The 16,081-nt window shown below is 43.4% G+C and overlaps 1 protein-coding gene across 1 annotated transcript in view; it reads right to left on the reverse strand.

Annotated features, from left to right (window-relative positions):
* Nucleotides 1–16,081, reverse strand: part of Sil1 (SIL1 nucleotide exchange factor) — a 244,026-nt gene that overhangs the window by 49,851 nt on the left and 178,094 nt on the right. The window contains exons 7-8 of the mRNA XM_059246149.1: nt 14,116–14,307; nt 6,970–7,091 (exon numbers count right to left, since the gene is read on the reverse strand). Coding sequence (XP_059102132.1) covers nt 6,970–7,091; nt 14,116–14,307 — 314 coding nt within the window. The remainder of the gene's footprint in view (nt 1–6,969; nt 7,092–14,115; nt 14,308–16,081) is intronic.

The following is a 16,081-nucleotide window of genomic DNA, read 5'->3' on the forward strand; positions in this document are numbered from 1 at the left end:
TTTGTTTCTTCATTTACTCTTCCAATAATTATTTCCTGACCGTCTAGTTAATGCCAGGCCCTGTGTTATATAACAATGAGCTAGCAAAGTTCAAGTGTAAAGTTGCCTGTCCTCTCCAGTAAGGAGTCCACGTAGAGAAGCAAACAACTCTAGAACGGCAAACTGAGACAAGTACCTTGAAGAAGCAGAAGGAATACAACAGACTTAAAAATCTGAGAGGGATTTTGGATTATCAATATGAATGTAAGTTCAGTTACAAGGATCAGTTCAGAAATTAACTGTGATTTTAAAAAAAGACATTCAACTACCTTTCACAAGAAAGGCTGAAAATGAGTATGTCCAAATACCACTATAGTGTGTGTACACCATCAGGAAGGACACAGGCTCCTCCTGTCTTCTCTCATCCTCAGCTTCCTGGCTGATTCTCATCTCACTGGTCCCAGGCAGCTGCTGGGGCTCCAGGATAGAGGCAGTCAAGGCAAGAAGCAATGGGTGAGGCCTCCCTCTGAGCTTTTGACTTAAGGAGTAAAATCCTTCCAGAAGCTTTCTAACTAATGTCTCTCTATGCTGCATCAGTCGGAACTGAATCGTTTGCCCATCTCTAAATCAATCCACATCCATAGAGAAAGTGATTACCATGCTTGGTTTAGGTAGTCATGGCTCATCTCCTAGCACAGGGGAAGGAGCTCTCACTCTGGATAAGATTCTCTAAAGTCAACGAAGAAGAGAAATGGTACAGGAGATAGCAATAGGGAGATGAAACCTGCAAGCCCTGTTCACCGGCAGGAGAGTGAAGGGAGAGCACACACTCACACAGCATTCCAAAGCTTCAAGTTGGAGTAACTACAATCATTGTGACAAGAACAGACGAAAAAAAAATGTGGGAAGAAAAACATAGTTTGTGGAAAAACAAACAAACAAAAAACAAAAAAAACAACAACCAATAATGAATTCAATTTTCTCCTCTTCGAGTGTGAGGTTCAATCAGTATGGTGGAATCTAGGATGAGGAAATCTCAAGAAAAGGACTGGACTTGAATGTAGACTTTGTTGTGACTCACAATTAGAGGGTATTTGAAAGAAGAGGAGAAAGAGTTACTAGCAGAGAAGCAGAAAGGACAAGGCTGGAAGAATCTTGATGAGTAGCTACAACTGGAAGACAGCAGAGGAATGATGTTGCCGTAGAAGAAAAGGTGGACTGGGGATGTAGCTCAGTAGTAGAGCACGTGATTGGTATGTGTGAAGTCCCGGGTTGGATCACCAGCACAGAAAAAAGGAGGCAAAACGCTCACTTATGGACAAGAAAGTATAATGACGTATAGTTTCCAAGGAATGTCACGGCTAATACTGTTGACTGAAATAGGTGTCAGTGAAGGCAAAGTCCTCTTGATAACTTTCATGGATGGAGAAACAGAAACCAGATTGTAAAAACAGTGGGTTTGAGTATATTAATATAATGCAGCTCATTGGTATCCTATTTTATTTATTCTTTCAAGAAGTCTGGAAATAAGGGGAAGGAAAATAAACATTGTTAAGTTGTGCTGGAGGCAGAACAGAGTCAGTGTGTACTGAACACCGTGGTGGACGAGGAGGAAGATGCCTTAGAGGGGAAAAGCGTGAGGAACATAGGCTGCGATGGGCAAACGCACGGAGGGTACAGTCAGTCCACAACAGGGACAACAAGCATGGCCATAGGAGTGATGGAGACCTAAGACATAGAGAAGAGACATGGCGGCGGCTGAACACTAAGAGATACCGAAAGAAAACAGGAAATAAATTTCCAAGTTATCTACTAGATGACAGGAAGTAAAACAAATGGTCAATGAAACTGACAATGTTGGTCCAAGTGAGCCCACAAAGCAAGCCACCAGGAAGAGAAAGGAGAAGAGCCAGCCCAGCACAGAACTTCACTGAGGGATGCAGGGACAGAAACAACCTAGGAATTAAAGGCTAATGACAGAGATGGGTCATGGTAATAAGATACTGGCCAAATAGTTGAAAATTAATTGGTAAATAGGGCTGGAGAGCTGGCTCAATGGTTAAGGCCCTTGTCGCTCTTCCAGAGGATCCAGGTTTAGTTCCTAGCACCCACATGACAGCTCACAACCATCCATAACTCCAGTTCTGGGGAATCTGAAGCCCTCTTCTGACCTCCATGGGCACCAGACATGCATGTGGCACACATACATGTATGTGAGCAAAATACTCACACATACAATAATCTAAAAAATCATTTTAAAATAATTAGTGAAACACTGGGAAGAGCACAGGCAACAGAGCATGGTGGGCGGCATATGCAATGCTAGGGAACACATTCGTTCTCCAATGTCTACAACCCCAAATCTGCAGGGAGGTTCCAAGGAAGATACCAAGGAGAGTGGTTATGGAACACACCCTCTATGGCTGATAATACATGTATATCCCTTTATGTACTAGGTTAAGTTTCATTACATCAGACACACTATGGACAACTCAAATAAAAGCATTACATATGAACTTTTGTAAATGTATAAAAATTCATACATGTGTAAATATGAGTATGGGTCTGTTGTGTGACATTTTGTTTGTGTTCTGACAAATAAAGCTTGCCTGGAGATCAGAGGGTGGAGCTAGCCACTAGTTAACCATAGAAGCCACACAGTGGTGGCACACACCTTTAATACCAGCACTTGGGATCTCATGCCTTTAATCCCAGCACTTGGGAGGAAGAAGCAGGAAGATCAGGAGTTGAAGGCCACTCTGGGCTACACGAGATTAAACCAGTCTAAAAGAGAAACAGAGCCGCTCAGTGGTGGTGCACGCCTGTAGCAGAATATTTTAAGGTGTGTTACTTTTGTTTATGTTGCATTTGCTTAACTCTGTGAAGCTGTGTTAATGTGCCTGTCTAAAACACCTGATGGTCTAGTAAAGCTCTATTTTTTTTTAAATTTTTTTTTTTTTTTTTTAAGATTTATTTACTTATTATGTATACAGAAGAGGGTGCCAGATCTCATTACAGATGGTTGTGAGCCACCATGTGGGTGCTGGGAATTGAACTCAGGACCTCTGGAAGAGCAGTCAGTGCTCTTAACCTCTGAGCCATCTCTCCAGCCCCTAGTAAAGCTCTAAACAGCCAATAGCAAGGCAGGAGACAGGATAGGCAGGGTTGGTAGGCAGAAAGAATATATAGAAGGAAAAATCTGGGGAATGGAAAAGGAGCAAGGAGCCAGAGGAGGAGGAGGACTCCAGGGGCCAGTCACTTAGCTACACAGCAAGCCACAGAGTAAGAAACACAGAAAGGTATACAGGAATAGAAAAGAAAAAGCCCAGAGGCAAACAAGGTAGAAGGGATAATTTAAGTTAAGAAAAACTGGCAAGAAACTAAGCCAAGCTAAGGCTGAGTATTCATAAGTAATAATAAGCCTCCGTGTGTGATTTATTTGGGAGCTGGATGGCAGGCCCCCACAAAGAATAAAATACCAACAACACACACCTTTGATCCTGGCACATGGGATCTCATGCCTTTGATCCCAGCACTCGGGAGGTGGAGACAGGATCTGACGCCCATTCAGTTTGAGGATTCTAGAGGTAAGAAATCTCTAGGTGGCGGCTGCTCCACTTTGCTGATCTTTCAGCTTTGCTGATCTTTCAGCTTTCACCCTAATATCTGACTCCAGGTTTTTATTGTTAAGACTAACCTGCCTCAGGCTTCATGGGTCATTAAAGACAGATACAAAACAACACGTGCACGAGAAGGGGAGGTGTGAACAGCAGAGTCAGTCTCACTGGAGCAATCACACCAGTTTCTGAGTAGTTTAACTCTGGTAGAGGCTTACAAAGAGAAAATGGGAAAGAAAAGCAGCCAACCAGTTTGCTGGGAAGAAGCCAAACCAGATTACAGAAAGCTGTATGGCTTCTGAAATGCACAAGGCTTTCTAAAACGTCTTTTCTACAGAAGCACAAAGGACTTGTCTGAGACTCTGGTAGGTCGGATTGTAGACAGACATTAACAGGTGCTACTGTGGAATGAAATCAGGTCACAAAAGGCCAATGAAAATCACTTACTTGAAGAAGAAAGGGACTTTTAAAAGAAAGTAGCTATGAAAATATGAATCTGCTAATGGTCAGCATACACATTTCTGCATAACTCACACAGAACTTCACCTACCTTATTATACATGGGCAATACACAGCAGAAAATGAGTATGTGTGACCTTCAATTGGGTGTTAATCATGTTTAAATAAAGGAACAAATTTGATTTCAGTAGCCATGTCAATTATGTTTCTGCCATCCTTTTTCTTGATCTTGGAATAATTGATGTTTAACATTGGGGAAGAGATCTCTTCATCCACAGAAATGTGCATGAAAGAACTTATCAAGCAATTAACCCAGGTAGGCATACGAGCACTCCCTGAAGCAGCAACATTATCAGCAAGAGATGTGATGAAACATAAACACCTTAACAAACTAGAGATGACAGGGCTTGTACTATAGAAATAAATGATGGAAGAATTGCCCTGAAGGAAAACTGATATTAAAAAAGGACCCACTGTGATGAGGTAATGATGATGTGGATGCCACGCTATTATGGGCAAGTGCTTATTATATATTTTTATTTGCTATTCACCTTTATGAAGGGCACTGGGCACCAATTATTGTTCCCAGTTCAAAAGGTTGCCTACAAATGCCTGATTCCAGGATGTTATTTCTAGAATGTCCTTTGAGCAAAGAGCAAGCTTATCTAATCACTTCAACTGCACCTCTGATGGAGTCTCCAACAGTGAGGGAGGTGCAGACTCATCTTACTTAGGACATCGTAAGTAAGTAATGCATATCAGACAATACACCGAAGCCAGCCTCTCTGCACAGAAATAGTCTTCCTTGTGTCAAGCTTCTCTCTACACAAACCTTGACATTTTCCTGGTGTTCAGAAGCCTGCTGCTGGCTTCCAAAAGCTCTGGCGCCATACCATGCTGTCACTGTGACAGCCCTCCAGTGAGCTATCAAAATCCCAGCTAGAACATTTTGACTACAGTAGTGCGCTTGCCATCAAAACACTAAATAGCAATATTTTATATTTGTCTCTATTAATATTAGTGATGCTGTGTGAACGCTAATACGGTCTTACACTAACATAGTCCAGTCATGGAGATGTCATCAGAATACCACATATTGGCACAGCACGTGGGCGAGGTATGGTTTGCTAAGAATGTCTAAATGCATGCTTCTCAAGTCACTGAGTCCCCTTTAACAAGGAAGTGGTATGAGGATGCTACTGTTTTTCCAGAATCTATTTCCAGAAGCAATGGCAAGGGATATGTAGCATATCACATTCATACTGGAAATATTTTGGAATAAGACAGATTTCAAAAGTGAGTCTAGATAAAGGGGTTAGAATTTGACTTAATTCACTTCTGGCTTGAGAAGCAAACAGTGAACCTAAGTTCTCAAATCTCTACAGCCCTATGAGGGTGAGACCCTGGACTGAAACCACAGCTGTGTCAGTGGCTGGACAGGAGATTCCTCTGGGCTTTTTGGAAACACTTTGGCTTTGGAAAGTGAGACCGACGGAGATGTAGTTGTCCTGGAAGTGGGAGCCTAAGTGTCTACAGCACTCCACTCAGGACACCTAGACCTGAGGTGGGCAGTGATAAGGGAGCAAAGGCTGGCTAGCTCTTAGCTTCTCCCCCAGACAACTGTCCTTCATTTTGCTATGAAAAGAAAGGATCAGATTGAGATTCTGATTAAATAAGTGTAAGAATGGATAAAAAGGCAAAGTGTTTGCAAACAAACTCCACAATGGCATTGAGACCAGCCTTTCTCCCACCTCACCACAAACTATCTAAGCAAGGCAACATTAATAGTCAGGACCCTTGAGGCAAGAATCAGACTATCTGTTCCTATTTTAGGAATATAGATGACCTTATGAGCAGATTTTTTAAATGGACATAAAGACAGTATAAAGACATACTGATCTTTTTAAGTGAATACAATGACTTGATACCAACGTATTTCTCCACATCCATTCTTTCAAGGTGTCTGCTGCTTGTCTTGCCTTGTAAGTTTTCCAGCAAAGACAGACTAACTGAAATGCTAAAAAGACTCTCTCTAGAGAATGCAATAACCTGACTGCATGTTAATTGGTTCTATTGTGAGAGCCAAAGTTATATCTTAAGTTTTAATTACTGTGCCTAGGTGATCCATAAAACAAAAATTCTTCCACTCTGCAAGCCTCTTGCCCAAGGACAGATAGTTCCTGAAATTCTGGAGTCTACTGTTTATGGGAGATAACAAGCCACATTTTCATTCCCCTAAACAAGCTTGTTTGATCCATCTGTGCTGGATGGGCTTGATCATATATGGGCAGAAGGTTCACAGGCAGGAAGTACCTCAGGATGTATGCTTGCCCCTGATTGGACCTGATGGGAATTATGGGTTTTCCTTCTTAAGCCCTTGTAAAACTTGATTCGGGGCCATTTTTCTGGGGAACCAGAGATGGACCTTTGCAGAGCCCATCAACCTGGCCAGTATTTGATTAAAACTTACTTCAAATTTGGCTTTAAATTGTGGTAGTGGTCTTATTCTCGACTGGTGGGATTAATTCTAGCAACTAGGGGAAGCCACATCCCTCTCCAAAGGCCGTTCTTGGTCAGATTCACCCCTTATTCACTAGCTGCAGCTTTACTGTCCAAGGGATCAGCTCCTGGAGCTTCTCTCTCTTCTCACTACTTACTATATGTGGCTGATCCCTTTATTCATTTTTTCTAAAAAAGAGAATGTGACCTAAGATCTGCTCCCAAGTGTCCATATATACATAGGATGGAGGGGAAGACATCACAGAACAGGATAGCATGGGTGAAAACGGCTATTTAGAATAAAGTCTGACTCAAGCCTCAGCTTCATCAGCACCACACTGACCTGCGGGCAGAGGTATGGGTGTAACCTCTCCTCAAGCCAGTTAGACCAATGGCAATCCGTCCTGCTGCTCACCTGGAAAAGGCGGCCCCCAACACAAAGGCAGCGTACTCCTTCACCAGGGGTTCTGTGCTGTTGAGCCCGTTAATCACCACCTGAAGACCACCGAAGGACAGCAGGTCCTGTGCGTTATCCATCTGCAACGAAGGCACTGCTTAGTACAGGCTAGCCATCAGGGGAGGAAGCCTCTTCTGAGAGTTCTTCTTCTGGTGACTGGCCAAAACCAAAGGTAAAAGGCAGCAGAGGCATTTCTGAGTAACTAGAAAGGGTGTATAAACAACCCAAGTTTTAAAGTAATCTTACACTGGAGAACTTCTCATTCATGTAGCACCATTTATGAGCACCTGCGTGGGAATCGGCGGAAATGGCACCTAGCTCTTGCTAATGCCAAACATGCCTCAGAACATTCTAACGCTGCAATGAGTCACAAAGCTTACTCCAAACACACAAGCTGTTAACACAAAGAATCTGGCATCATGGCACCACCTAAACAGTGCCGTACTTCCTGTGGCTGTACAAACACAATGGGACCAGTGGAGGCTAAAAAAAGAGTTGACTTTTAATTAGAAACCAGGGACTATAAGAGGGCAGGGTGTGTGGGTGGGTGGTGGGGTGGGGGTGTTCTACAAGAGTGCTGGGAGAGAAGTAACGATATTATCCTTTTTTTTTTGTAATGTTGACTGAATCTGAGGACATTTATTATAAAATCTGTACAAAAGTCAGTTTCCCAAAGGCTTTAACCCAGGTCTGCTTTACTAACTAGGGGCCTAAATGCCAGCAATGCAGACTATTTCTATCATCACATAGCTGATAAGCTGAGTGACTTCTAACAATGAACCCAAGTGATTATAAAAATGTCTCATTACAATGAAATCAATAATTACATAGATGTCTTAGAAATCCTAGTTTGAGATGTAACAGGCATGCTGACTTTGTGGCACTTAGATTATTATTTTAAATTGCTATTAAATAACTATTTAGCCAGGTGATGGTAGCACACACCCTTAATCCCAGCACTTGGGAGGTAGAGACAGGCAGATCTCTGTGAGTTTGAGGCCAGCCTGGTCTACAGAGCGAGTTCTAGGACAGCCAGGGCTACACAGAGAAACCCTGTCTCAAAAACAAAACAAACAAACAAAAAAACCCCACCAAATTAAAAAAAATTATTTTACTAGTTAACTTACTAAATCCTATATTTGTGTATATATATGTGAAAAGTCAGATTCTTACTGCCTCCAAAAGGTGACCTCATCTCCACATGACATCACTCTACAGCAAACCGGGAAGGCTCAGAAGCGAGAGCCCAGCAGTGATGTAATGAATGCCTACCTTTCCCACCTAGAACCCAGAATTGGTTCCTTTCTAACTCTGTCCTAGCTTCTGCCTCCAAACTAGAAAGCAGGTTCTGAGAGAAAAAGCAGGCACAAAGCTTAGCTTAGTCTGACTCTGCCCATGCTCTTGGGTGGGCCTGGCCTACTTTCAGTACTTGGATGAAGACAGTCATACATTGACAGAACTTCCACAAGAGCAGGGGTTTCCATGCACTGCTATAGTCCAGTGACTAGATGAGTGAGGAGTGTGGAACTAGTGTGCCATGATGAACCCTGGAATTGAGAAATAAAAATTTGAACTATTCTCCATAGAAAACCCTACTGTGAATTTAAAAAACCAATCTATAGCGTCTGTGCCAACAGGTGCATGGGTCCTATTATTGCAAACCCAAGGAAGCCTCCATCCAGGCTACAGTGCAGCATCAGGTCTGGCTGCCAAGGGTTGTCCAAAGCCTCACAACCTGTCCCTGTGCAGAAGGATGACTACAGTCTCAAGGCCCTGCTAATTAGGAAGGCTTTAGAATGAGGCACTTTGCTGATATAGACATGCCCCTCCTTTAAAAACTTATCAATTCACACCTATCTTTTGATCCTCCTTGGGCCGGGTTTCTGTTGAAAACCCCATCAGGCCACATGTGAGATAGCCACTTAGCCAAACCTAGCAGGAGAGCTGCCCTTCTGTTGACCCCAAACCAACACAGCCAGAGTTACTGCGGATCTGTTCTAGATTCTGCTTATCTACATGGCAACAATTCCAGGAGATACAAGTTGCTTTTACTTCTGCAAACACTTCAGCCTTTGAAGGTATCCTATCATTATTTGACTAGGAATGAGAAAGCAAAGGTTCCTTCCGGCCCAAAGCTGGTTCTTCCCAGAGCTGCAAAGAAGACGGCAAGTTTAGAGCCAGAACTTTTCTCAGGCTGCCTCCAGGATGGCCAAGACCAGTGGAGAGGCGTGGAGGGAGAGAGCATCAGGAAGGGATGGAGGGAACGAAGCCAACACTCGGAAAACTTTGGAGCACTACAAGATGATGAGAGACCAGAAATCTGAGAAAGAAAGGTGGGGTAAATAATGGAGGAGTCACAGGAGAAAAGGCAGGTACTCTGCCCAGGGCAGAAGGGGCAGGCAGAGGCCTTTCTCATAAATAATTCACAATCTGTTTTCTACACACAAGGTTTTGCTTTTCACATATCCTGTTTTAATAATTAAACTACGGCTGCAAGGAACCCTTTGGCAGATCCAGTTCAAGTCCTTGAAGTACATGGCTCTTTAAACCTCTATTCAGTAAATTTAGAGTGGGAATCGATGGAAGGGCCTGGCTAGAAAAGTTCTATTTGCCTCAGAGTTAGCATTACATCACCCAGTTCTCCATCACAACCAGAAACCAGGCTGAGCTATGTATTCTGGAATCTCCCTGAGAAATCACAACTTACCAAGGTCATATGGTACCCTAGTAGACAAGCCCGAGTCAATGACTCAGAACACGGAGGGCATTTTTGCCAACAGAGTGGGTTTGGCCTTGACCAATGGAATGTTTCTGTGATGACCTCTGGCTGAGTCTGGTGATGTCCAAGGAACTGTGAGAGTGGAATGAGATGCCACCCTGGGGATGACATTGCCAGATGGGACCTGCAGGGAGAAGTTTTGTTGTTGTTGCTGGCTCATTGCTAGCTTAGCCTTTGTGTAACTCACTGCCTTCTAGGCATGGTAAGCCTTCTAGTGATTTTAGCCTTTCATGTGACCTAAAGCAAGACCCTCCAGAAAGCTGATACCTAAAGAGCTGCCCAAGGGTGTTAAAGATGAAAGAGTAATACAAGCTGTCAACATCAGTAACCCCTGGAAGCCTTGATTCTTTAAGTATCTCTAGTGGAAAACCAGGGAGGGGGTCCTTTTCACCCTAAAGAAAGGACTAGGAGGGGGAAGAGAACCCAGGTTCATTTTATCACCTCAGAAGAGGATCACAGTCTTGCTGTTTGGGGTCTGAGAAAGAGTGAGCAGGGGAAGAGGACGAAGTAACCCCTGCAGACAGCAGGGTGGGGTGAGGGGACAGGATGAGGAGGACACTGAGGCTCTATTCCGTAGGTAAAGATCTCATGCCTGAGATTATGACTGCACAGCCTTTTGGGCCTCTACTCCATTAGCTGTTTCCACCAAGGCTCCCTATCTCCAGTCAAATTCCCAACAACAGTTGGAGGTGTTTTTCACACCACCCTCTGTCCACTGCGCTCCAATCCCACTTTTCCATGGCCTAGGAGGGTCCATGGTCTCTTCCTTTTCTTTTTCTCTTTCTTTCTTTCTTTTCTTTCTCTCTCTCTCTCTCTCTCTCTCTCTCTCTCTCTCTCTCTCTCTTTCTTTCTCTTCCTTCCTTTTCTTAATTGTATAAAATAAATCTATTTTCTTTTTAAAATTTATTTATTCTATGTTCTTTTACATCATATATCTTGGTATCATTTATTTCCCTGTCTCTTCACATCTGCCTGCTGCCTCTGCACACTGCCAAATAAGACAAAATTTAAAAAAGGAAAAAAAAAAAAAGTAAAAAAGTAAGGGAAAAACTTTAAAATGTTGTCATGGAAGCTGCTGGTGACACGGTGAGTCATGTCATGAACCCCTCTGTCCATGTATCTTTAATGCAAGTGTTCATTGCAGAGTCATTGGTCTGGTTCAAGGCCTCTGGTTTCTACTACCCTCTGGATGATGGGCCTTGCTAGGACTCCTCCTGCATATCCTGCTGCTGTCCTGTGTTGTGAAGATCCTGCAGCTTTGGGTCTCAGGTCAGGTCCCTTCACATGCTCCAGCAGATCATATATAGGGTGGATGATGGAGTGGGCCAAGCCATATCCTTGGGTCTGGGCCTGGGCAGATGTAGGGTTGGTCCGCCAGATGTGAAATGGGGACAGCTCTCCCATGCTTACAACTTTGAGGCTGGATCACCCACACCTGAGCAAACAAGGTTGGCTCTACTGTACTACCCTGGCAAGATGCAAGGCCTGCTCTCCTGAGTGTTGCAGCTGGTGGGGGTCAGGGATAGTTCTCCTGTTCTTATGACCACAGGGTCAGCTCTACCACCTGCCGTAGATGTTGATGGGCTGTGTGTGTTGGGGGCGGGAGGTGGGCAGTTCTCCCATGCCCATGCCACCACAAGACAGATGGGTAACAGGGACAGTTCTCCCATGCTCACAACTTCGGGGCTGGCTCACCCACACCTGCACTAACAGGGTTGGCTCTGTTGTGCTGCCCTGGTGAGGTGCAGGGCCTGCTCTCCCAAGTGCTGCAGCTTGAGAGTCGGGGATGGGCCTCCCACATTTATGACCACAGGACCAGCTCTCCCACCTGCCACAGGTATTGATGGGCAGGGCTCTTCCTTTTAGCTCCAGTCAGAGTCAACTTGTATTCCTTGAATATACTTGTCATGTTCCCACCTCCTGTCTGAGATGCTTCTTAACACTACCAATTTCTATACTGTTCTTCCTTTTACTTTTTCATAGGTTATTCCCTTTCAAACAAATTATTTGGTAAATCTGCCTATCTGCCTCTGCTAGAAAGTAAGCTCCAATCTTGTTCATAAATCTATCTCAAGTGCCTGAAGAAATGAATGGTTTGCCTTAGCTCTTCTTTACCTCTATCTTTTGATCCTCATGTAAAAGGTACCAGTGTTCCATGAGATGTACACTGGTCAAAAATCTAAAATCTTAGGATGTAGGGTCAGACTGATCTTGTTACAAATCCTGTCTCTATCATTCATCAGCTTGATCTTCACTGTCCTCAGTTAAAGAGCGGGAGCAGTCAGTCAGGGTTTGCAATTCCCACTATTCAGGACCTTGAGGAGAGATGAATCCCTGGAGCCTTAAAATTTGAAACTATCCTGGATAACACAGAGAGACCCTACCTCAGAAACAAACAACAAACAACAATAAAAATGAGACTTACTTGAATCAGCAGACAGTGAAGACTGCTCAGTATTAGCTATTGCATGTCTGAAGGGTCACCATGGAGCTTCACACTCTTGGCTGAGTCTCAGGATTATGGGCACGATCCCCAAGAGTAAGAGGGTATCCCCAGCTTTCCCTCTCTGGCTCCCAGCATCTCTCCTCCCTGTCTGTGGTCCAGTCACCCCAGGCTTCCCAGGCCTTCCACCTTACCACGCTCATCTCTGCCCTAGAGTCTGGACACAGGTAACTTGCTCTGCTTTGAGAGCTCTAGTACATGGACTAGTAAACTTTTCTAAAGTTCCTAACAATAAGGAACTAACTTTCTCCAAATTCTTTTTTTTTTTTTTTTTTTTTTTTTTTTTGAGACAGGGTTTCTCTGTCTATAGCCCTGGCTGTTCTGTTTAGGAGCTCACTATGTAGACCAAGCTGGTCTTAAATTCAGAGATCTGCATGCCTCTGCCTTCTAACTGCTGAGATTAAAAGCATGTGCTATCATGGCCATCATCAAATTTTAAAAAATAAGTAAAACAATTTTACTAATTTTTGAGAATTTCATATGTGTATACAATATGATCCCCATTCTCCCCTTAACCATTCCCAGATTCACCCCTACCACCTCCCAATTCCAAGTCCTTAAAAAAAAAAAAAACAATAACCCAGTGAGTCCAGTTTCTGCTTCCCATGTATGATGGGTATGGGGCGTCCACTGGAGCACAGTTGAGCCACTAGGGACCACATCCACAAAGAAAATTTCCTCCCCGCCCTCAGCCATCAACTGTCAGTCGCTCCTCAGCCAGAGGTGGGGACTTGAGTCCCTCTCCTGCCATGCTGGACTGCTGACTGGCTCAGTTGTGTATAGGGCTTGTGCAGGCAACCACAGCTGCTGTGAATTCATGAGTGTGAGTACAGTCTTCTGTTAAGAGGACACTGTCTCACTCCAGCTCTCTCTGACCTCTGGCTCTCATGGTATTTTCATCCCCTCTTCCATAATGTTCCCAGAGTGTTCTGGGGAAGGTGAGTAGAACAGAGGTGATATGGATTAAGCAATAAATATTTTTGACTTTGCAAACATGGTCTCTGTCACAACTACTCAACTGTATCACCATAGCATGAAAATAATCATAAATACTGCAAGTGGGTGTAGCTATCACAATACAATGATATTCACAAATACAGACATTACACCAGATTTGGCCCCTGGGTAACAGCTGCCACCACCTTTTTAAGAGTTCCTCTTCTTCATCTAGCCAATTCCTATTCCTCTGAGAAGCCATCTTTATTGACTCTAACTAGTTAATTAGTTCTAAGTCCCCTATGGGACACTCCTACATCACTCTTTGAAGCCCTATTACAATCTTAAATTAGCTCATTATTTGTTAATTTGCTCAGTTGTTCATTATATCTGCTTCCCTTTCCAGACTATAAGTAACACAAGATTATGGTTATTTTGTCTTAATGTTTAAAAAAAAATAGGGGTAAAAGTTCAGCAGAAGGGCTGGAGAGATGGCTCAGAGGTTAAGAGCACTGACTGCTCTTCCAAAGGTCCTGAGTTCAATTCCCAGCAACCACATGGTGGCTCACTACCATCTGTAATGAGATCTGGTGCCCTCTTCTGGCCTGCAGGGATGTGTGCAGGCAGAACACTGTATACATAGTAAATAAATAAATTTAAAAAAAAAAAAAAAAAAAAGAATAAAAAAAAAAAAAAAAAAAAGTTCAGCAGAAAAGGTTTGTCCTCGCCTCCAAGAACACATCCAACTACCGTAGACATTGGCCTACACTGAAGTGTCTGTGCCATGAAGTAACACTGTTGACGCTGTTTCTCAATGTTTAGGGTAGGGTTTATGTTTGGCGTTATTAATTAAAAAGTCAGATTTATGGGCAAGGAAATACAATACCTGATGGACATAGTACTCAAGATCAAAGAGGGCAGCGACCTTCTCTTCTAGGCTAGAGCTGGAGCTGTTGAACTTGTTTATCAGCCGTACCATAATCTGCATGTCAGTCTCGAGAACAACATTCAGCTCATCAAATTCCTTCTTCAGCTCCTCAATGGGGCGGAAGAGCTGCTTTACCGTGGCCTGCCTTGCCTAAAGAGAACAGCAAAGACATGATTAATGGAAGGGGCTAGAGACATTTCCCTAAGCTCCACAGAGTCTGCTGTGGATGCCCATCCCTGCAAAACTGCTGTTCCAAGACTGGGGATCTAATCTGTTTCAAGAGAAGCACTGACACTTTCCAAGAGACTTAGACTTGGTTGGGGATTTAGCTCAGAGGTAGAGCGCTTGCCTAGCAAGCACAAGGCCCTGGGTTTGGTCCTCAGCTCCGAGGGGAAAAAAAAAGAGAGAGGGAGACTTAGAGAAGCCATCAGAATCTACCAGATAGGGCTCTGCTCCAAACACACACCTAGGACATCCCCAGGCATCTTATTCGAGTCTGGAAGAATCAGCTTGGTGCCGTCGCTGGGGGCAGGGGAAGCAAGGTGAGTTTACTTTCACCCTCGACCTCACAGGACGGCTGGAGTGAAGGCGAGAGGATTTACACCACCGTGCTCTGTCTTCCACAGTCACAACACCCTGGCCGAGCGCTGCCCAACCCAGTCACATTTTAGGGAAACCCGGATGTGGGAAACTGTGAGGAAGGGTTGTCAGAGCAAGAACAATTTGACAATGAAAATTAAATCACTGTCATTACCGTCAATCTAACCACAGGTGTACAATTTGTTCAACTGTTTGAAATGGCTAAATTACTGTATGTACTACACTCAAATCTCAAACAGTGTTCTCTCAATCCTCCCCACCCCACACACATACAAAGATTTTTAAAATGAAGTTACATTGGAGGTGAATAAAAGACTTTAATTGGGTATTTTATACATGTGGCACTCCACTTTCTCCCCAATTTTAGTGGATAGTGCTTTTTATAAAGAGTCTGGGAGGTTGCAGTGGTTTATGATCTATCTTCCAAGAAAAATTAAAAGGCATGGGTATTTATAAAAAGCAGGATGATGAGCACTTGTCAGCTCCAAATTACTCATCTATTACCTATGGTTTCTCTCCCCAGTGTAAGTATTCTATAGAAATACCAACCAAAGGTATGAATCAGCCTCTTAAAAAAGATGCTCCAGCAGAGTTATCACATTTATGAGGTACCATACTCCATCTTTGGGCTAAAACCCTGAGAAATGCTCTTGCAAACCTCAGGTAGAGATGCCTGGATGGTGAATAATGCCAGCGAAGAGGTCTGGGAAGGCTAAGGCACTTAGAGTCCTGGAACAGTACAAGCAACAGACAGGGGAGCATAACAAATAAGTGACCTCTCGGGTGGATCTGAGTTCGAGGCCAGCCTGGTCTACATAGTGAGTTCCAAGACAACCAGGGCTACAGAGAGAGACCTTGTCTCAAAACAAAACAAAATAAAACAAGTGACCTCTGCCTTACAAAGATGATAGTTCCTGGCTCTAAAGAAAGCCTGTTAAAGAAAAAAAAGGGCGGGGGGAGGTGGGAAGGAAGAAAAATTTAGTCTGAAATAATTATAAGCTCATGGGAAATATAAAAATAGAGAAAGAGTATCCTGTACTCTTTACTAGTGACATTTTATATAATGACAATCTAACATCAACAGCAAGAAAAGGACACAGGTACAATAGGTCTTATAAGTTTTATAACAGGTCTCATAACACAGTAGAAGAATTATATTGCACTACCTTTACATGTACACTTTTGCATGTATATTGCATGTATATATGTATCATCCTATACACTATACAGTTTTATTCAGGTTACAGACTTACGTAGCCATCAGTACAATCAAACTATAGAACTGCTCTACCCTACAGAGGAACCCACTGTAGGAGCTCTTTAT

This window comes from Peromyscus eremicus, chromosome 19, assembly GCF_949786415.1.
Source record: "Peromyscus eremicus chromosome 19, PerEre_H2_v1, whole genome shotgun sequence".
NCBI classification, from domain to species: domain Eukaryota; kingdom Metazoa; phylum Chordata; class Mammalia; order Rodentia; family Cricetidae; genus Peromyscus; species Peromyscus eremicus.